The 23,820-nt window shown below is 39.1% G+C and overlaps 1 protein-coding gene across 1 annotated transcript in view; it reads right to left on the bottom strand.

The window, feature by feature from the left end:
• Positions 1–23,820, bottom strand: part of FREM2 (FRAS1 related extracellular matrix 2) — a 181,714-nt gene that overhangs the window by 94,024 nt on the left and 63,870 nt on the right. The window contains exon 3 of the mRNA XM_012935227.2: positions 1,285–1,431. Coding sequence (XP_012790681.2) covers positions 1,285–1,431 — 147 coding nt within the window. The remainder of the gene's footprint in view (positions 1–1,284; positions 1,432–23,820) is intronic.

Genomic DNA, 23,820 nt, shown 5'->3' with positions numbered 1-23,820 from the left:
CCTTGGAGAAAAAAAAGGATTTCAGTAATCCAGAAAAAAAAGATCTCTTGTTTGACATTTTAGTATTCTGCATTAAAAGAAAATAATAGAAAAATATAAACGGTTAAAAAATATTTTTAGGGGCTGGAGCGATAGCACAGCAGGTAGGGTGTTTGCCTTGCATGTGGCTAACCCGGGTTTGATTCTCAGCATTCTATATGGTCCCCTGAGCACGGCCAGGAATAATTCCTAAGTGTAGAGCCATGAGTAACCCCTGTGCATCACCAGGTGTGACCCAAAAAGCAAGAAAAAAAAAAGAAAAATTATCTATTGACTTTCCCATGCTGTCAGGGGCCTATTTCTGAATGAGTAATTACCTATACTGGTTAGGAGTGAGAATTCAGGTAAACTACAAATAAGTGAAAATATCCTTAAGAATTACTAAGATGCTCTATTGTTCTTAGTTGTTATGTTTTCTGACTTTATTCATTATATTTTTGCTCATAAATCATAGTTGGGGAAGCTAATTATTTCTGGGGAACAATTTAGGATCAGATTCCCAATTTGCAAGAAGGGTGTGTGTGTGTGTGTGTGTGTGTGTGTGTGTGTGTGTGTGTGTTTGTGTAAACATGCTCCTACAAAGAAAGCAAAGAAGAGCTCTCAATAAACCCTAGAGTCGAGCATCTAGAAGATTGAACAGGGAGAGTAAATAGCAGCTAGCAAAGAGACATGTGCAAATCCCAGTGAAGCAAGTCCAGCTGCCCAGCCTGTGGGATGTCTATAGGCCAATCGTTTCCCCTAGAGCCAGGGTGACTTAAAGGGGTTGACAGACCACAGTGAGAAAACAGCACTTCCAAAATCAGAGAACATAAGACATTTAAAAATTATGGGGCAATTAGTACCCAGAATCTAAACATATCTAGAAAAAAATCATGGGGTGGTCAGGAAGAATGGTGCAGGGTGTATGTGTGTGTGTGTGTGTGTGTGTGTGTGTGTGTGTGTGTGTGTTTGGTGTGATATAACTTCTGTCATTTTAAAAAATTATATAATATCAGCAATAGGTAATGTCAGTAGAATTTTTGAAGAGGAACATATTCTGCTTACACATTTCTGATTTTTGCAGCCTTTGCCCCAATTGTTCTTGATACAAAATCTTTGTCATTCTACTTTTGGAATTAAAGAACAGGTACATTGCCAACATCTTATACTTAAAACTAGAGGTACAAACTTAACATTTTACTAATTGCTTTTAAAAGGTGAATTTTTCTGGAAAAAATGGGATTTTGAGAAAAAAAAGGTACTCACTGATGAATGCAGTTTCTCCCAAATACCCTCTACGCTTTAGAACAACATCTAGAAATTTGGCGTCCTCATTGATGAGGTAATATTCCTTTTCAAAGGAAATCCATGCCCAATTCAGACGAAAATGCTGTTTGGTTAGCTTGTTTCCACCTGAAAACAGAAATATAAAGGCCATATTAATGTTTTCTTGACTGTACCTGAAAAATTATTCCTACTACTTTAATGAGGCCATCACTTAAGCGATTTGGTTTGATACACAATTCATGTTACCGTTGAATGACTTTTATAGAATAATACAGTGATAATATTAATTATACAGATTTCTTATCTTTTTTTTTAGGGAGGGGTAAAGGAGCTTACAGTACAGTTCCAGAGATGCAACTACCAGAGCAGTTTAATAAAATCAAGCATGCAAGTTGCAGAATGCCTCATATGCCACCAGGTGCCGCTGCAGAGCAAGCTCTTTCTTTGAGGAGGCTGCAAGGTTCACTTGCGAAGTTAAAAACACAAAAACACAACTTCCCAAATACCCTTTTCTAGCTCACTGAGCAACTGGGTGGAAGGCTTTCATTATAACCACTTAAGAAAAAACAAATATGTCTTCTCTGCCTCCCTTGCCCCTAGATTCCACTCCCCTCCCCAGAGTAAACAGACAGCTCTTTTCATCGATCCATTCTCCAGTGGAGATGAGCATTCTCTTCCCACCGTCACCCTAACAGAGCTGACCACCTACCCCAGAGAAGGAGCTTTGTGTGTGATCTCTCTAAGGTGAGAACTGCTGGCCAGGTGAAGGAAAGGAGAAATGATTATCAGCTGATCAGTCTGCAAGCATCCCTCAGCTTCCTTTGATCTAGACCAATTATTTTGGAGCAAAGTGAGGTTTATAAACAAAAGCATTAGTAATTTCTTTTAAGTCTTGGGGTGTGGGAGGGAGTAAAGAGATTGGGGGGGGGAAGCCCAAGGAGTAAACAGAGCTTGGGGCAAATTTTAAATCCAGTTTCTTTTCTTTGGAGTTCACAGAGAGCTCTGCTCTAGAGAAACAGAGACAGGAAAATAAAAAGGACTTCAGTAGACTGAGGGCAAAAATCTGCACAAGATAAAATCACAGAGAATGAGCAAAGACAAGAAAAAAAGTTCACCTTAGCTAGAAATTAAGAGCTAAATAAAACTGTAGGGTCTTGGAGTTTTCAACTGGTATGTATGAAGAATATTAATTTCGTGTTTATGGTTGAATTAAAAATGATCACAAGTTGGGTCACACCAGGATTAGTTCTGACTGCCTAGGGATGACCCCTAGTAGTGTTCGGAGGACCATAAACAGTGCAAGTCATTACACCAGGGCTGGCTGCATACAGGGAAGTTGCCTCAACCCCTGTAATATCTCTCTGCCACCTCAACTCACCCACCTCATAGAGACATTCTTACCATTGGATCCCACAAGTCCTTTATGGGAGGAGTGGAAATAAAAGTGCAAAGAAGATTTCTTTGCAAGAATCTCTATGATATTTACCAAGTGGAAAACAAGTTAACTTTATTATAGTACAACAAATAAATAAAATATTAGTCTTTCATTAAATAGACATTTCATAGAAATAGTTAAAATCTTAAAAACAGAAACAACTCTGTGAAATTATCAATATCAAATAAAGCAGTAAAAGGAGAGCAGCTTGTTGTCTTACACTGATGGTATTGTGGGCTTACATTTTTTAAATTTTCTTAGTATGAATATACACAGACTACGGTCCTTATACACTTAAGTCCTGCATCTCCTGGGCTCTGGGTACTGCTCTGGACAGAAGATGCCGCTGGCCATGGGCTTCTCAGCTCTCCATCACAATGTCCATGTTCCTTCCTCTCTGTTGTCTCACCTGACCTGAGCTTTTTCTTTTCTTTTCCTTCTTTTGACTTTTTGGGTCACACTTGGCATTGCACAGGGGTTCCTCTTGGCTCTGCCCTGAGGAATTACGCCTGGCTGTGCTCAGGGGACCATATGGGAAGCCGGGAATCAAACCTGGGTCGGCGGCGGCATGCAAGGCAAACGCCCTACCCGCTGTGCTATCGCTCCAGCCCCTGACCTGCTCTTTTTCATCTCTGGAGCATCAATGGAAGCTGATACAAACGAAAGCCTGTGTCTGGTGAGGGACGTGCGGGAAAGCCTGGAAGTACACGTAGTTCACAGTCTAGCAAGGATGCTTTATTTGCCAAGCATCGGCTCACTCCCCTTTCGCAGCGCATAGGTTCAATCTGCCCTGCACACCCTCTGCGCCCCAGTGCCTGCAGTTCACTTGTGCTCAGCTCCCCTTTGTTTCTTTTCTACAGTTTCTGCGCCCAAGAATTCCAGCCGTCCTTTTGCATTTCCAGCCGCACCCTGACCTAACCTGTCTTACTCCAGTGATCATTTACAGTCCAGCCTAGTCAGCCTCTAGCAGTTGCCACCTTCTCTCCTCTTGTCGCCACTGTCCTCTTGCCTAAAATGATGATGACCCCCCATGGATCTTTTGCATACATTCCCTGGAAGCTGGCTCTCACATCTCCCCCCCACCGGCATCCTGCAGGGAAGTAACCCTCTCATCTCTTTGTGATGCTGCAGCTATTCAGCTCTTAATGGCTTTGTATAGGTTATACTTCTAACCTTAGCCATCCTCTCACCCTGTTGAATTGGACTTATTTACTAATGGTACCATTTTCTTTCAGAGATGGTGAGAGGCCATTTGGTTTTTTATCTATCCCTATCACTTGGTCTTACTGTTGATTAAAATATTCTTCTTTACTGTACTATGGCCCACTGTTTGGAACATTTCTTCTCTAAGGGAATAGGAAAGGAAGCATGGAGTTAGCATGTATCAATTTGTTGAACAGACCAAAACAATAGGAAAGAATGACATAAAAATAGTCAACTATTACATAAAAAAATTATGCCTCATTTTCTCATTCATATTGTGGTTCCAGAAAGATTCAGATTTTATATAGGCAAGCCTCTTGCCAGGATATTTTATGCCATTCCCTGTCCATCCTAACACCCCTGGCTTTGCATCCCATGACTTCTTGTAGCAAAACATCCATTGACATTCTACCTCTCTTTGTTTTCTGAATAGGATGGGTGCTTTAGTTCTGCCATATTTCCTGCCCAGAATATCCTTAGCCTTTATGTTCCTAGGAGTAGGTCCTGTTTAGGGTCAGCACGTCTGCCTTCAGCTCAAGCTGCCAGAATTAGCAGGCAGTGTGCATTATATATCGCTAATCAAAGTAACACTCACTTTTTATCATCGTACACATATATGTCTACTACTAACTGCCTGAGCTCCTCAGGAAAGAAAATTCATGAGAAAATTCATGCTCTCAGTCTCCAAGTCCAGAAGAGGGCCTGGCATATAGAGACTTTTGACATATACCCTGAAGCAAGAAATCTATGGAATAAGTGTAATTCTTTCTTATAAACAACAGTTGAGACTTTTGTTTTTTTTCATCTGTAAAAAATGTTTTTCAGCATACACAAACAAAGCACATACTATAGTTTTATCTGACTTGCCATTAATGACCTTAAACCCATTCATTTGCTTTTGTGGGTAGCAAATTATATTTTATGGTCTATATAGTCCTGACTATTTCTTTCCCCCTCTCCAAGAATAAGAGAACACTAAACAAAGAGTTTCTCTATTTTTCTAAGTTTTGACCATTTTTAACTTATTTAAAGATTTTTTAAATGAAATATTCCAGAAAGAAATGACTCCTCTAAATAATATATGCATTGGGAATAATTAATGAGGCCTTTTCTTGACACTTTGTATAAAACAGTGAGGCCCAATTTAAACACTAGAATTCTCTCATCTCTTCATTTTGATTCATTTTTTTCCAGAGTGCTTTCCACAATCTCCTATCTTATGTCAATAATATATACGATTTTTTTGTGTTTGCCCACTTTTTGTCTTCTTTCTTGTAGCACAAGATACAGGAGAACAGGGAGTTGATTTTAGATGCTGATTTTAGATTTTATCTTCCAAATAAATAGGAAATATAGAATCTATAATAGAAATGAACGAGAAAATTCATATAAAGCACGTTGTCAAAAATCTTGGTTGAAGAGAATCAGACGTGTTTCCTTTATTGGATAACATAAAGGTCCCGTGTAAATGTAACATTATTGCTTAATGAAAAGGTTTGAAAAAGACATTGTTTTTAACAACACCCTTTCTCTAGCATCTTACTTACTATTGTTTATTCTATGTGAAAATTTCTGGTGTTTGAATTCCTGGGATTTGTGTTAATGGAGAGGACCTGGGAGCAGGAAAGCTCTGGCAATGCTTTCTCATTCTAGGCGAGCTTATTATAAAACAGGATGAACAGTTTTAAAGAGAGCTAAGTTCCTCTCTACCTGCAAATCTGTCAAAGCTCTTTTCTGGTTGGTGCTTACATTCTGAAAGGATGAAGGTGCCAGGTTACTCATTCAACCAGGGGTTTCTTCTACTGACAAGCTTAACAGGTTTGTCCGGATGTTGTATGTCCACCACTTTAATTTTTATTTGAAATGAAAATCAGAAACAATACCAAGTAACCTGGCCTTGTGAGATGGTGCTTTGTTAGAAGGTTCTTGGAAAATTTTATAAACATTCCTTCTAAAATTTTTAAGGAGATATTTTGATTTGAACATGAAAATAATTGTACAAACTCTCACTGAATACAATTAAATATCACCAAACATCTGACTTAGTCATGTATGAATTCTAGTGCAGCGCACAATTTGTGAGATCTTCTATATATGCAGGAGTGATGTAGGGATCTGAGAAATTATGTTTTATAGTAGTTTATTGTACTTGGCTATTAAAACTGACCTTGTATAACTTCATGCTATTTTGGAATAGAAATGCTTTAAAACCTCAACATATGGAGACAATAAATGCCTTCATTTCTTGATGGCAATATATACATATGTATGTATGTATATATGTTGAAATTTTATATGAAATTACAGTAACTTTAAAAATTGCCAGTTGAACTTTGGTGTGTCTTTACTTTTTAAAGTTGCTTCTGTCCTCTAGGGTGACTAGCACAGGAGTTGTCTCAGTGTCTTTCTAGAAACAAATTTATATAATAAATCCATATAACAGGTGCCTGACAGTTGAAAGTCACAAGTCATTAGCATTGAGATGAAAAGATCTTTTTTGAACTTTTCCAGCTGGTCTTTAGTCTCTTCATTTTATTTTTCAATAGAAAGAGGAGGGGTTTTTCCCCCTAGAATAACAAAGAATCAGAACCTTCAATTAGCACTCCCTATGAACACTGGGATTTCTCCAAAAACAAAGCCAATTGCTTCAGTCTGAAACCAGTGTTGACACCTTCTTAACCTGTGCTTGTGAAAGGACCATTTCTGGGTGCCTGTTTCACTATGGGAACACATTCGTTTTTTTTCTTAGAGAAGAGTTTGAATCAATTGACAAACAAATATTGCTAATATTTTTTGTCTTGCCAAATTTCAGTTACCCTGAATAAAGTGAAGGCTAGAAGCCAAATTGTAAATTAAATACTCAATTTTTTTTAAAAGATGTCATCTTTTGCATCAACATAGCTGGGACGTACATTATCTGGTAGAGCACATGGCTAGCATGTATAAGGCCCTGGATTAGATCCTGAAACCACTTGGTATGTCCCCATAACAATAAAAAGGAAGTAAATCAGCCATTGACTTTATACTAAATTAGATAAAAATTAAGATGGAAATATTACCTAATTTCCTGGGAAAACCCAATGATTTTCTTTGTAAACAGTATTAATCTACCAGAAGGCAAAGATAGCAATCAACAACCACACAACTACCACTGGCATTAAAGTTATCAAATTTAACTTTGCTCCAAAATTAAATTTAAAAACAAGTAATTTATATTTTATTGACAGTTCTGTGCAAAAACGATTTTCCGGACCTGACTTTGCTTTAGAAACTTTTCAGAGGAGAATCTCTGAGAATTTCCAGAGTCCTGTTATTTTTAGATAGACATCGAAAGCTACTGGCTGCAAAGCCTACACTAGCTTGGCTCTTGAGCCTCCTCCAAGAGCTGACACGGACCTCAAGTGATGGCATACCACATACAGAGATTACGCTTAGAAAGTAGATTCACAAGTGCTCGGAGAGTGGCACTGATCAGGACTGTGGGAGCTGCCAAGAGTGAGGGGATTATTTCAAGTAGAGCTGATCAAAGGCAAATTCATGGAAGAGATAGTGTTCAAATGGGGCCTTAAGTATAGCAGGGCATTTGGTCATTCAAAGAAAGGGAGGAAGGCATTTCTGGAAGGTTTAACATAAGTACATAGATAAGAAAGCAGGTAAAAAGGAATATCAAAGAATCCAATTTGGTAGGAGTTCAGAGTATTTGCTAAATATTTCCTACTTTTTCTATGTAATGATTTTAAATATAAGATGTTGCAGCTACATGACAGAGAACCTGGCTAGCTATCGAGAGTTTCCTGCCCACATGGGAGAGCCTCGAAAACTCCCCATTTGTATTCATATGCCAAAACCAGTAACAGTGATGGGTCTCATTCCCCTGACCCTGAAGTAGCCTCCAATGCAGCACCGTTGGGAAGGACGAGTAAAGAGAGGCTTCTAAAATCTCAGGGCTAGGACAAATGGAGACGTTACTGAGACCACTTGAGAAAATTGACAATCAACGGGTTGATGAGGATGATGATGATGATGATGATGATGATGATGATGATGATGATGATGATGAGATGATGAATGATTTTAAAGCCTAAGACTGGGGTCAAGAAGCCCCTAGCATGCTTGGGAGTGAGGTCTGACAGATGTTGATCCTGTCATCACTCATACACCAGAAATAAGTCTAGTATAAACTTTGTATGGCTCATAAAGTCTTAAGAAACTGGTAGACATGTCCGGATAAATTGTTAATTTTTTTTTAATTGGACAGGTGGTCTCATCAGTTGTACTTAGAGCTTACGTCTGGCTCTGTGTTTGGGAACACTCTGTTCTTGAGGGGCCATATGTAGTATTAGAGATGGAACCCATGTTTGCTGCGTGCAAGGCAAGTAGCTAACCTGCTATACTATTGGTCTAGCTCCTATCAATGGATTCCAAATTTTGTAGACTATATAATAATCTCAAGTATTTTAGTTCAATGGACTGGAGCAATAGAACAGCAGGTACGGCGTTTGCCTTGCACACAACCTACCCAGGTTTGATTCTTCCATCCCTCTTAGAGAGTGCAGCAAGCTACCAAGAGTATCCCGCTTGCACAATGGAGCCTGGCAAGCTACCTATGGTGTATTTGATATTCCAAAAACAGTAACAAGTTTCACACTGGAGATGCTACTGGTGCCTGCTTGAGTAAATCGATGAACAACAGATGACAGTGACAGTGACAGTGCTATTTTAGTTCAATAGTTAAGGTCTTTAAAAATTGCTGTTTATATGACTTTTGGTAGTTAACAAATATATATGATTTTCTCTATTCTATATGCAACCCCTTTCCATGCCAGACACTTTCTGAAATAGATCACAACACAAGGTACTCAAGAATTAAGTAGATGGTACACAGAAATGCAGAGCAAGAAAAGTAGCATGCCTGAGACCCAGCAGTGAAGAGAAACAGACACCGAGCGCTGACCCCCAGGTGGTGACCACCACTCAGGTGGTGGTCTTTGGGACTATTCTCAGGAAAAGTATTGTAAGCATATGCTTCATAAGCAAATATCAGTGGAGTTTAGATATCTTTAGAATTTCCATATGAACTACATGGAATTGACTTTAACTATGGATTAGTTCATACACTAGCTTTTATTTTTCTCTAGGCTCTAAAGATAATGATGCAGGGTTGGAGATGGAGCTGACACATATATCCTTGTTCACATTTAAAGGCTGTTATTACCACTTGACATACATGTAGTGTTTTTTTTCCTTTGGGGATATTACAGGATTCTGCATATTTGTGCACGACTTGGTCCTCTGCCATGTTACCAAAGAGTGACATTCCTATTCATGTACACTACCAGAAGTTGGTACAGAGTCAACTTTCATCATTCTCAAATTCCACATTTGCAAACATGTCTACTTGCTAAATTTTATTTGCTATTTCAAAGTCAGTGCACACAGTACTTTCATGATCAATGGTAGACATTCGAAGAGCCATTTTGAATTGTTAGCATCATTCTCTGTCTCCATTTCAGTTCATACTGTGAACAAGTGTTCTTTACATAGCTTATTAAGGGCTATATTTTGCACATTATTGTGAAATGTGAAATCATAATTTTGTTGGTGATCTCACTCATTAATTTCTCCTCTAGTCACAGTGCCAAAATATTGTTCAGTGTTCATAAGCATAAGAATACTGTGACATGTCTTAATAAATAAAACTCATGTGTTAATAAGCTTGTTCAGATATAAGCTAGAGTGCTGCCAGCCACGAGCTCATTTTTAATGAATCAATAGCATATAGCAAAAAAGATATTTCTAAACACAAACACATATAAAACAAAATTATGTACACTGTGGCTAATAGAATGTGGTGACACATTGCAAGGAACTGTCCTTTCCCTAGGAATGATCTTTCAGAACCCAGAGTGAATTTCACAGAATATGACTGTAAAAATGGAGATGGAGAACAATAATTAATTGCATTTCTACAGTACAAGTCACAGTGTTAGTCTTTTAGAACAAGGCAAAATGAAGCAGAGACATTGAGGAAGTGTTCTGCCTCTACACACACTCTATCTCCCTCTCATCAGCTCTTTCCCAACACACATTCCAGAAGCACGACCGGAATGGAGCCTTTCTGGCATTCTCTGACGGGCAAGCCAGGGTTCCCTCTCACATCTGTCCGCTAGCCTGGCAGCGCTGGGACGCAGACATCGATGTGACTGTATCTGTCAAAGTTAAGAATGTACAAAGAACTAGAGCTGGAGTGATAGTATAATGGGTAGAGTGTTTACCTTGCATGCAGTTGAACAGGGTTCAATCTCCGGCTATCCCATATGGTCCATCATACATGCCAAGAGAAATTCCTGAATGCAGAGCCAGAAGTAACTCCTGAGCACCACCAGGTCTGGTCCCCAAACCAAAACCAAACCAAACCAAAACATTTATTTATTTATATGTATAGAGAATTCATAGTATAATCTTTAGTCTATATGAAAATAACATCCATACAGAGATGGATTCTGATGTGGTGTATCTCCTACTTTTCCTAGAGAAACTTAGGATCATTTGTTCTATAATTTCATTGAAGGACAGTCCACATTTGAGATTCATGTCTACCTTTACTTACACAGAGAACTGGAGAGACAACAGATCTCATGGTGCTGAGTTTCTCAGGCTCAGTGGAGCATTACAGAGAAAACTCACAGTAATAGAAATGTGTATCATAGTTGTTGAATAATGGGACACTGTACAAAGTCTTTAACTTCAGGCATCATGGTGATTTAGAGTGTTGGGGTCCTCCTTATCTCTCTTGTGTAAGTTCCTGAATGAATAGTGGAGTCCTAAAAAAGAAGACCCCAAGAAAGTAGACAAGTAAAGGGATGTACCATTAATCTCTTTTTCAAAATAGGTTTCATCCACACTCTGTTGATCATTCTTTTTCCTTCCATGCAAAAGGAAAGAAAAGAAAACTGTGTGGTGAAGCAGTTCTGTGTCTCCCCTGAGGACTCGAGTCCACTGGCTCATGTCCCTGGAGGAGCTGGACATAGTGACAAAAATTCTGAGAGCTGTAGAATTAAGTGTACTGAAGAGAAAGCTTATTGTTTGGAAGAATCACAGTCTCTAATCAATCAGAACTGGCACAAAACAGAGAATGGCCAATCATGGAATGCAATGGTTAAAGGCAAAAGGGGCACATTGGCGTGTAGGTATTAAGTGTCTGAAGGTCCGCTCAGCCGTGGGACCCTGGATGTTTCAGAGCAGGGGGCTGGGCACAGGGGGCATGCTCAGTGTGATCTGCTACTACGTGCCCCACCAGTCAGACACATCCACATCCAAGGATGATGCAGGGGAGACTGAGACTAAACGAGCACTTGCCTTAAATTCCTACAAGTAGGTGTATGAAAGATCTGGGACAAAACTCCAGTCTGCCAGTCTTCTGTGCTTCCTCTGAGCCACCAGATTGCTGATTAAGGTTAATGTCCTATTTATAGGTAATGTGATCTCAATTTCATGTGTTTTAAAATGATTTGCATATTACTCCCAGTGAAGAGAAGCAAAAGCAGTCTGCGGTTCCCATTCCTGCACCACTGGCAAACTCTCCTTGTTATTCTATAGGGAGACTATAGGCATAAACGTCAGTTCCCATAGATTCAATGCTGAATCAGAAGAACCACACAACCTAAGTCCCTTTGTTTGATGAGTGACTTTGAGGCCATAGTTAAAAGGGAGGGGGAGCTGGGATGGAAAAAATCCTTCCAGACTCAGCATCCATCCTTCCGGCCATTGCTGGTCAGGGCGGCAAGCTCGAGCTTGCAAAACCTCTCCCCATTTCTCTGGGCCTGGCCCCCTCCTCCCATCAACCTCATGTCTATTTTTTCCCTGCTGAAGTAAAAAAAGAAGAAGAAAAAACAGAAAGGAATGTGCTTATTTTCAGCCTCTATAACAAAAGGGGGAGAACTAGTAGTTTATAATCTCTAACCTAGGGCTCAAAAGTATTTCCTTAATCAAACCTGATTTAATTGTGTAAAACTGTGCTTTCTTAATTAGAAGTTTCAACTCAGTGGAATGAATGCTTTCTCCCTGGAATGCACACCCAGGATCAAGAATTCAGGTGTACATCTACAGAGGACAAAGGACAAAGCAAACATAATTGCAAGGTGATGTCTCATTTCCAGCAGGCACACGTCGTGGTGATCACATGCGGGCTCAGTTAAAAGCAAACTCCAGAGAGGTACAAGCTAGCAATGATGCAACTTCTGGCAGAAATCCCTCTAGACTTAGTTACTAAAATACTAAAATACAGAAATCCAGAACCACGAGGCCACTATTGTGGCCACACGACCTCATATCTCTTCATTCTCAGCAATGGAAGACAAATTATCAAATGCTTCCTTTCCAGCAGGTCTGACTCTGGGGGTGGGGGGAAACTCCAAATAATAATAGTGAGTTTTTTGTTTGAATGTAATCAAAGTAAAGAGAAAGTAAAGTGAAATTTATCAGCTACATAGGCGGGGGTGGGGGGCTGAGGGGGACGGGGGGTGGGGGGGAAGTTTACTGTGGTTCTTGGTGGTGGAATATGTGCACTGGTGAAGGGATGGGTGTTCGAGCATTATGTAACGAGACTTAAGCCTGAAAGCTTTGTAACTTTCCACATGGTGATTAAATAAAAATAAATAAATAAATAAATAAATAAAATTCAAAAAAGCAAACTCCATCATCTTGCTGCTGTAATATGAGTGAGTAAGGATGTATTTCTGAAAATGAACCCGTGAAACTGCCTTTCTAATCATATGTTGGTGAACAATACACACTCCAAGCATTTTAGAACAGAATTAACTTCAGATCCCATCTTCCTCGCTGTCCCAAGATTCAGAAAGATCATGATTTGAAGATGACAACGCAGCTCTTTGCAGCAGAGAAAGACAAATCCAGCCCAGCGGCCTTTCCAGTTTACAAGCTGTGACCTTCAAAGGCTGTTCAGTGTTGTTCTCAAATATGTGAGTATGAAAATTGGGTGTTTAAAATGGAAAAAGAATTATAAAACATACTTAGCAAATTTTGTTGGGAGGCCTAATGCTTTCTCTTTGAAGTAGCTAGAAATAACTGTCTACCCTATTTCCCCACATTAAAGAAGCAGAGAGACCAGCTCCTTTCATAGAAACAATCATGGCTCTATCAGACGGCAAGTTAAATTTGTCAAGATTGTCTGCGCCCTCCCCTGCCTCTGGGGAAAGGAAAAAACACCCAACAAAACACCTGGTGCAGCAAGACATCATGTGTGCACTGCCGGGGGCCACGTATAAATTTATGAGATCTCTGGCAACACATTCTGAAAGTAAACTTAATAGCCTTTGGGTCTCTGTTCAAACCAGAGCCTAATTCCTTTTGTGGCGCCAGACATTTTCCCCCACCCCAAGGAGACGGCAAAGGAAGGAAAAAATGAGTCTCTGCTTCACCCCCAGCCACTGGTGAGCACACTTTAGTTAATTCCTAGTGAACAGGGGTGGTTTTCTAATTCCTATTTGTATACTAGCACTGCACACATTACCATAAGGCACAGCCACTACAATTAACCAGGATTACAGCCCAACCTCTACTTCAGATTAGCTTTTGAAATTGTGTTCTATCCACATTAAGACAAAGGTATCAAAGAGGAGAAAAACCACACCCTGAAGCCCTTCCTCTGACTGCTACCAAAAGAAACCTTTAAAGTCACTTGTTTCTATTATAACTAAAATTTCAATGTGAAGTCTGTCTGGGATGGGGGGATTAAGGTGAGGTGGCAGTACAAAAGCCATTCTGTGAACGGAAATAGCGTGAATGAATTTTGACAGAAAATTCTAGAATGTTACATTGACAAGAGCATTCTCTGCAGGTCCTGTTAGAATTAATCAGTTTGTGTTAGATTAACCTGTTGTGGCAGTCTTGAAATCTGAGTTGGTAGCAGCATTCTTAGGTGTGCCTGTGCTCAGCAGCAAAGCTAAGATTTGGAAGTTTTAGATTTCTAGACATAAAATTACAAAGAAGTGCATGGGATCACATCAGGTGACCTGACTACATCCCCGGTGACAAACTAAATAAGCCTAACATTGATGTCAGTCAAGAAAAGAAGGAGAGAAGGAAGGAGGCAAAAAGGGACTGGTGGGTGTGGAAAGAGAGAGCAGGCTTCTGGCAGTACCGCATTTGTCTTTCACATTTTCTTTTCATTTATTTTCAGTTAGATTTACAAAGCTAGCTTGTATTTAACACATGCATTATTCACGACTGCTCTGATCCCCTTAAAATTATGCCTGAGTTCCAAATATAGGCTTCCGTGGTCACAGTCAATTCTGAAAGACTTGGGTTCTAGTAAGGAGGGTAAACTAAAGGCTGCTGATATATTGCAAAATAAAATGTAAGGCAAAATGATGAACATTCAGTGCCTGGGGAAATAAATTTTTATAAACAAAAAAATATTACTGAGGGACATGTTTTCATAATCAGAAACCATTATTAGTAACAATGATAAGGTAGTACAGTCTTTTTTTCTTTTGGGGAGAGGTTTTTGCTCTGACCTGGGGTCTACTACGCCTGGATCTGGGCTCAGAGGTTGCTTCCAGAGGTGCCTGGACAACTGTGAGGTTTCCTGGATCAAACCCAAGTTGGCTGAATGCAAAGCAAACTCCTCGCCCCTGTACTATCTCTTAGACCCTTTAGCAACGTTGATAGTCCTTAAGGAAATGTACCTTCCAGCCAACTAAGTGTGGTTCCCAGCATTCCCAAGCATTGCGTGGGAGGGGCCCAAGCAATCCCAAATCCCAAGCCATCCCCACTCCACCCCCCACCGAAACAGAACCACTTCTCGGTTTATATCTATAGGAAATAAAATCAGAGTCTCAAAAGGGGAAAAAACTGTCAAGGACGGTACTATAGAAGCTTATTTATTTTAAATGATAAAGAAAAAGAATGACTAGATATCTTCAAAGAATTTTGGATTGAAAGGTCTGTTTGGTCAATTTCCAGATGTGGAAGTTCTTACCCTACCCCTCCATCTCTGTCAAGGTGTCTCTCGAACTGTATTGTCTCTCCCTGTCTCTCTCTCTCTCTGAATTTGAAAATGAGCATCAGTGTGATAATATTCCCATTTGGTCCAAGATAAACCAGGTTTTCCATCATTTTGTTAATATATAATACTGCTGGCATTTTAGGGCTATTCTGAGTATTTGAGGCAATGATTACCACAGAGAGTTCATGAGTTGCAGAAACATTTTAAAAAGTATAAGCAGAAAACAAAAGCATGGACTTCACATCTCAGGTTCTCAGTAAGTGTGTGTGTGGGACAGGAATTTTGGTTTCATGGGGGCAATTGGTAATACTAAGAGACATCTTTGAATATCACAATAGAAGAGAGAAGATAAGTGTTACCAATGTCTTGTAGCAGAAGTCAGAGGGATCAAGACTCTCATAAGTCACAGGACAAGACAATGAAACTGTCCTTTTTCCAACCAAAATGTCCACAGTGCTTACTGTTGAGAAGTTCTGGCCTAGCTTAATATATATGTCACATATCAATAGAAATACATAAATATATCATTAGATTTTCCACTATTAATTCCATGTTTTCCTAGGAATTGGTAATACATTTGGAAAATGCAATACCTTCTCTTTTACATTAATAAGCCCTATACTTCAGATCCACCATCAATGTGGAAAAGGTTTTTTTAAAATAACTTTTTAAATTTAAAGAACCATGATTTACAAAGTTGAGTTTACATAGTTGAGTTTTAGGCACACAGTATTTTTTCTTTTAATTTTCTTTATTATTATTAGTATTTCATTGAATCACCATGAGATAGTTATAAGCTTTCATGTTTGGGTTACAATCTCCCAATGATCAAACACCCATCCCTCCACCAGTGCGCATTCTCCACCACCAATATCCCCAGTATTCCCCCCCTTTCCAGCCCTCACCCTGCCTCCATGGCAGACAATTTCTCCCATATTCTCTCTCTACTTTGGGGCATTATGCTTATAGTAGAGATGCTGAGAGGCCATCACGATTGGTCCTTTATCTACTTTCAGCACACATCTTCCATCTCGAATGGTTCCTCCAACCATCATGATCCCTTCTCTATTCTAGCTGCCTTCTCCCGCAGCTTATGAGACAGGCTTTCAACTATGGGGTAATATTCCTGGTCCTTGTGTATATTGTCCTTGGGCGTCTTTCTCATGTTATGTTATTTTATATTCTACAAATGAGTGCAGTCCTTTCATGTCTGTCCCTCTCTTTCTGACTCATTTCACTCATCATGATACTCATGAATTCATGTCCATCTATTTATAAGCAAATGCCATGACTTCATCTTTTCTAACAGCTGTATAGTATTCCATTGAGTAGATGTACCAAAGTTTCTTTAACCAGTCATCTGTTCCAGGGCACTTGGGTTGTTTCTAGATTCTGGCTATTGTGAACAGTGCTACAATGAATGTATAGGTGCAGATGTCATTTCTACTGTGCTTTTTTGCACCCTTAGGATATATTCCCAGAAGTGGTATTGCAGGGTCATAAGGAAGCTCAATTCCTAGTTTTTGAAGGAACGTTCATATTGTTTTCCAAAAAGGCTGGACCAGTAGACATTCCCACCAACAGTAGGCACACAATATTTTAACATCAATCCCCCCATTATTGTCAATTTCCCTCTACCAACATTCCCATATTCCATCTCCCCTGCCCCACACTTGCCACCTTGACAGGTACATTACAAAGTTCTGTGGGTGCAGCTTGGATCTTACGTTTTCAGTATTGTTGAGTTTGTGATTTGGATATGTAGCTATAATATGGAAAGTTTCTAAAACAAGGGGCTAATTCTCTTGTTGCAGGAAATTGTTGAGCCAGTAGTTTTCCTCTTCAGTAAAATTTATGGCTTGTCCCCTGGAAGTTAGGATTGAGGATCTTATGAAATGCACTAAACTGTGTCAAAGTGATACTGTATGCATGATTTAGATTTTAGTATGAAATTAAATATGTGGGCAATGATGTGCATTCTAGAATTTTTCAGTAGATTAAGTTTCACCAGACACCTTAAGAATTGAGGATAGGAGGTAGAGGGCTTCTTAAGGTCAGAGCAGGAAGGAAAGTTGGGCACCAACTCCAAATAAAATCTCCAAATGATTTTTTATTTTAAAAGCTGGAGTATAAATATTCAGCTTTTTTATTTTTTAACAAATTTCATTTGTAGATTTTATTTGAAGGTTTTTTAAGGAGAAGGAGGAAGAGTAACATGCTCAAGAGAGAATGTGGGCTTCTCCAAAGGCAGAGAGAGCCCCTACATATATGCCCCCTGTCCATTTTATTTATTTTTTAAGTTTTTATTTAATTTAATTTTTTGTTTGTTTTTTTGGGTCACACCCAGCGATGCTCAGGGTTACTCCTGGCTCTGCACTCAGGAATTACTCCTGGCGGTGCTCAGGGAACCGTATGGGATGCCAGGGATGGAACCTGGGTTGACCACGTGGAAGGCAAATGCCCTACCCGCTGTAATATCACTCTGATTCCAAGTTATCTAGCTTTATTGGCCATCTGTAACTAAAAGAAATTCCATCTTTTCAAATACATATTTGTGTTTTCATGTATATAATCACACATGCACATACACTCTTTGTTTAACTTATTTTCCTGTTGATTGACATTATTATTGTTTTAATTATTTGTTTGACCTGGGATTATGTTTGGCTTTGCCCTCAGGAATCACTCCTGGTGATGTCTGGGACTACAGAATCCAGGTCAGCTGCATAGAAGACAAGTGGCTTTCCTGCTGTACTATCTTTCTGGAACCCAGTTTTATAAATATTAGACAAGACTTCATAAAATGCACTTGAGGACAGGCTGACATACACATAAACTCTCTGAAACATAGATATGAGCAGAGTCTTGCATAGTATCACTCCCGAGGCACGTACTTTTCAGTTGTTGACCTATATTTGACTCCAAATGTTGGAACTGCACTTTCTAACCTTAAAGAACAAAAATACCCACCCAATATATTTAAGGAATTCCCCATTTCTATCAGTTATACAAAATTGGGTTCAAGGTAATTCTATTTCCTAACCTGACTGGCAAAGTAAATGTATGAGCTTGTAGAATGCCAAGAAAAATAAAGCTCAAGTAAACACAACCGATTACTGTTATACCTGTTCCCTAGAGACCGTATTTATTGTTGAGACACATGCTTTGCTTAGCTTAGCAGTATAGTGCACTCACCCTGTTTTTTAATTAGTCAAAAGTGGGATCAGATGTCAGAAGAGACAAAGATTAGGATTTGGGCTGGTTCTAAAAAAATACAGCTTAACTCACCAACCACATACAATGAGCCATGTCAGTCTCCCGTTTTCAGCTGGATCTTACTCCTGCTGGATATTTGAACCTTATGATCTGCCCAGCTCTGATAAGGGATTTAAAGGCTTACTTAGAAGAATGCTTCTGAAGCTATTAAAACGACCAGCACGGGAAGAACAGACTAAGCAGGGGTTTTGGAAAGAGGATAATACTGCAACAAAAATGGGAAGCCTGATAAACAGACAAAACAATCTGAAAGCACATTGTTCTCTGGTCTGAGCTTCTTCCTCACCCTGATCATTAACTGCTTCCCCTGGGAATAGCAAAAAATACAACAGCTCATTAGTTTTAGAAGGAAGCAAAAATTCTTTTCCGAGTCAAGAACAGGTCTCCAGTAGGCTTGGCACTGAGGCAGGGATGGGGGTTAAGTCAGGGAAGGGAACACTAGGACAGTGTGTGTGGGGGGGGGGTTGGGGTGATCAGGAGGGAAACAGAATTATTATTGGTGGAGGGTAGTGGACATTGGTGAAGGGATTGATGTAGGAACTATGTAGGCCAGAAACTCAATTGTAAGTATTTTTGTAACTTTGTATTTCATAGTGATTCAATAAAAAAAATTCACCTCACAAATGGAATTGATATATATATAAACATATAACCTATATTTCCATAATATAATTCACATACTTTGAGAACTCAAGGAATCAAAATTAAACACATTTATATGAGAAAATGCAAAGAAACCAAAACGAGAGAGAGAGAGAAAGAGAGAGAGAGAGAGAGAGAGCGAGAGAGAGAGAGAGAGAGAAGGTGCACCTTTTAAAGAGTTGTTGGGAAACCCATTTTCAGGTATATAAGAGAGTCTCAAAATGTTTGCTTTTGAAAGGAAGAGTTCTAAAGTTTCTTGTGAGATACTAATGCTCTGATAAGAAATGGCATGAGATGGTGAAGGGCACCTCTTTTCTCTCCTTTAAACTCTCTTGCCTCTCCTTTTTTCAATACGGATGTCAGGCTAGGTGGGAGATGATGCTCATTACTCAGACCATAATTCAGGTCTGAGTTAGGCTTTTATTGGACAGTTGAGAAGGCTCAGGGCTGGCTGCTGCATGGAACTCTGTACCAGCTGAACCAAAGGTCCAGGGTTGCTGCCAGATGGGTAAAGTATGCCTCTTGTCTGGGCAGCTCCAGTAGCATCTCCTATTCTTCGAAGGAGTCCAATCTTTTGGACATTTAAGATGAACACTCTTGCCAAAATTCCAATCCACTCGCCTTCTTTTCTTAACCTTCATTTGTCTGAATCTTTTTGTCTGAACACTGTCAGGTGCAGTACAACTTGTTTAAATTAGGTTATTCAGAATAAACTGTATATGTTTTCAAGATTTGTTAGAAATAAAAGCTTTTTAAATTTTTTAGATTTTTTTTATTGAATCACCATGAGATACAGTTACAAGCTTTCATGTTTGAATTTCAGTCATACAATGATCAAACACCCATTCCTCCAACAGTGCACAATCTCCACCAACCAATGTCCCCCATATACACCCCCTTTCCAGCCCTCCCCCTACCTCCATGGCAGACAATTTCCCCCATACTCTCTACTTTTGTGCATTATGGTTTGCAGTATAGATGCTGAGAGGCCATCAGGATTGGTCCTTTATCTACTTTCAGTACACATTTCCCATCCTGAATGATTACTCCAACAATCATTGTCTTAGTGATCCTTTCTCTATTCCAGCTGCCCTTTCCCTCAGTTCATGAGGCAGGCTTCCAACTATAGAGCAATATTCCTGACCCTTGTGTCTACTATCCTTGGGTGTCAGTGTCATATTATGGAAATAACATTTTTTTGACATCAAATAATCTACTAGTGGAGTACTAGGGCAGTGGAAAGGGTCTGGGGACCACTCCTGGCAGTGTGGTTCAGTGATCGATCGTCCTGTGTCTCTTTCCACTCAGTGGTCACCAGGGTACTATCTAGTAGTTCCAAGGGGACAGTGAAGTGTTGGAAATCAAACTCAGGACCTTCAGCATGCAAAGCAGGCTCAAGGGATAACACTTTGCACTTCCTCTCTGAACTGGAAAGGTGTTTTATTTGTTTTGTCTTGAGCAGTGCTTGCTCAGGGGCTCAGGTACCACAGGGTCCAGGGATCAAATCTGGGACTTGCACATACAAAACATGAACTCTGGTGCTTTTAGCTCTCTCCCCAGCCCTGCAATGGGTGGGGTTTTTAAGCATGGATATCCCAATCATCATTACCCACTCTAGAATATTACTCTGATCTGGTAGGCCAGGAGTAAGCTATAATATCAGGGGACTTGCTCCCTTCATCTTCCTACTACGCCCTCCTGTCCCCTCAGCCAGTCCTGAGATCTTTTTGCTGCCAATCCTGGAAGCAAGTTTTGGTTACGAACATGGTCTGATGCTGCAAATATGACTGTGGACACCTTTAAAATGATATGGCAAAATCTGGATCAGAATATTAAGATTCTTTCTGCTCAACACTCAAAAGAATTTTAGCAATCATTCCTTGAGAACTGTCTGAAGACACATAGTTGTTTCCACAGCACACAGATTTCTCTAAGAACTTGTCGATCATTAAAAGTAGCTAAATAGCTAAATCTTTTTGGTAGGTTCATTTGAAGGAAAAGGTTCCTAGTTATTGAGTTTATATTTAGTTTCTACTTAGCCTATGAGATTTCAAGATCAGTTAGGACAGCTAAGTAGAGAGGAAAATAACTATGAGTTCAACAAAAATATATATACTTGCAGGTCTAATAATGGAAACTTTTCTTATATTTAGTGAGGTAAGATTACCCATTTTTATGGTACAGGGATCACAGAATGACATGTAGGACTAGGTCCTTCCCACAGAGAAACTGCGGATAGGAAAGGTTACATGCGTTATGAGAATGTGAACTTGATTGTGAGACAAAACAGAGGCTAGCAAGGACCCAGGAAGGGAAGAAGAGGAGAAGTAAGGCAGGCAAACATTGCAGGTAAAAAACTGCCCAGAGCACTGCTCTCACTCAGAATAATGCCTGAACTCTGACATCATCACTTTCCTGAATTCATTCTGTGTTCATGATTTGCTGGAGAAAAAACCCTGGAACTTCTCTAAGTCTAAGAATTATACAAATGATTTTAGTAACTAGTCACTAGATTAGAGTGCCAGCCTAGATTTTTTTGGCTCAATAGAAAAGGGACAAAACATGAGGAAACCTCAGAGGAAAGACAGCCTGGTATTTTCAGAGAAAGGGTCCAACAATACCGTTCAATTTTTATGAGTTATCATGCCAGAAGGAAAAATACACAGCATTATAAAATATTAGGGGAAATGCCTCTAACTTTTATGGACTATGAGGAAATAGTTGGAACTACTTTATTAAATATTTGGAAAGCCATATCACTTTATTTAAATTAGGTGCTTCAAGATGGGTTTTGCCCCATATTGGTTCTTTTTAATGAAGATGCACCATAAAAATTAATAGCCTGAAGAAAGAGTGTTTTTAATATAATAATACTATTACACATGTACTTCAAAAGACTTTAAAATAATTAAATCATTACAAAAAACCTGGTTTTAAGATACTTAAAATCCTAGTAATTCAGATTACATCAGTACCTATATGTTCCTTAGAGTTCTATTTTCCATGTAGGCATTGCCTTAATATTTGAGGATTACTGGGCTTTTCATTCAAATTGTTTTAGTGACAATTAACTAATATCACAACGATTCTAATGGCAGCAAATTAGTTTTATTTAGAGATATACAAGACCTAGTACAAATATGCACAGTTTTATTTCTAATGATCCAGTGCATTTTGGTGACATGTGAGTTGATATAAAATGAAATAAACCCTGGCTGTGATTATTTTCTACTGCATCTCAGCCTCTGTGGGTGCAAGTAATGCTAAAAATCCGCCTAATCATTTGGATGCAGAGGGTGGCATCTTGTTTTAATTAAAGAGCTGGCTTCTTTTCTGTAAAATCGTTTGGGATTATTTTAAATTCAGTAATAAGTTGGAGTCATTCAAAGAATAGCTAAGGTTTGCCACTAATCTGTTAGCTAGAGCTAGAACAGAATATTTTAGATGTTTTTCTTCTTACTTCATAGATGTTTATGATTTATATTCTTAGCTGACACTTCTAAAATCCAAAAACATCTTTGTATTTACACTGTTCATTTTATTCCTGCCCCCCCACTCTTCCTTTTAATTTCTGAGGATTAGGAAAAATAGATTTTGTATTTTCAAAGATATTTTACTATTCTTGTGCATTTTTTACCTGCCATTGTTTTGTTATAAAAATATAAATATATAGAGTCTGGAAAGTTGGTACAAAGGCTAAGGTGCTTCCCTTATACATGTGTGACATCAATTAAAGTTTCTGTCACCACATATCATCTCCTGAATACTGCCAGAAGTGATCCCTAAAGATGAAGACTGCAAGCACCCGAGTGTGTCCCCAAGGCCTACAAACAAAAAATAAATATATACTTACGGTTATTGGAAAGGAAAAAAGTCTGAAAGAACAAAGCAAGCTACGAGGATGCCAGAATTTCATGAGGGTGTGAAATCTTCTGTACTTTCACAAAGAACTTCCACTTCGCCATTTGAGCTTTGGGGTGCACGTAAAATAGATTTTTCTTTCTTCTATTATTAAACATTGTTTAATAGCATTGATGTTGTTGATGCTTTCCTTTCTACCTCCTTTTTAATATTTTCTTGAAGTCTGCTTGGGGCCTAAAATGATGCGATAAACTGACTTCCACAAGCTCTGAGCAAACCACACAGGAGAAATCTCACCATATACTATTTTGAGGGAAATAGCATCATGATAAAACTATCCACACAGAAAAAACTTCGGTGGAAAACAGACTCAAGTATATCAGTATAAAAGAGTATAAAATGGACTGAAGCAAACTTCATTTTACCTCCTTGGAGGGTGGAGGACAGAGGCACACCATATTGTACTCAGATCTTACTCCCTCACTCTTGGCATTGCTCAGAAAGACATATACGGTGCCAGGGATCAAACCTGGATCAGCCACATGCTAGGAAAATGTCTTGTATTACCTCTATAACCATTGAATTGTATCTTTAGTGTGGATTTGGAGAAAAGGAGACGTCACACAGGGGCATATCTATCAGTAAAATGTGTGAGACAGCGCATGGATTACTGGCATCAATTTCATTAAAAGTTTGTTCTGCTTACTTGCTGCTTCTAACCAGTGTTTTATATTGGCATCTGCCAAGTATGCTCACTTTTTGTTGCATAAAATGTTATAGTTGTAGCAGTCCCCATTTAAGTTAACCAGAAACGCAGTTCTGACTTTGGGCCACTTATACTGATTTATCAGTAGATAAATGGCAGGTAAAAAATGCACAAGAATAGTAAAATATCTTTTGCCATTGTCCTGATTTTTATATTGTATAAACTCTTGCCAGTAGTGAAGATAGAGAATGAGATCAATCCTAATTCCATTCCTTAACTCAAAACTCACTGGAAAAACTATGATAAGATAGAAAAGTACAGGAGTTAACCAATAAAGATAAGTCCTTGCACCAAGACCAAGAA

Source organism: Sorex araneus, chromosome 1 (genome assembly GCF_027595985.1).
Source record: "Sorex araneus isolate mSorAra2 chromosome 1, mSorAra2.pri, whole genome shotgun sequence".
NCBI classification, from domain to species: domain Eukaryota; kingdom Metazoa; phylum Chordata; class Mammalia; order Eulipotyphla; family Soricidae; genus Sorex; species Sorex araneus.
This window is presented reverse-complemented; position numbering and strand designations above follow the sequence as displayed.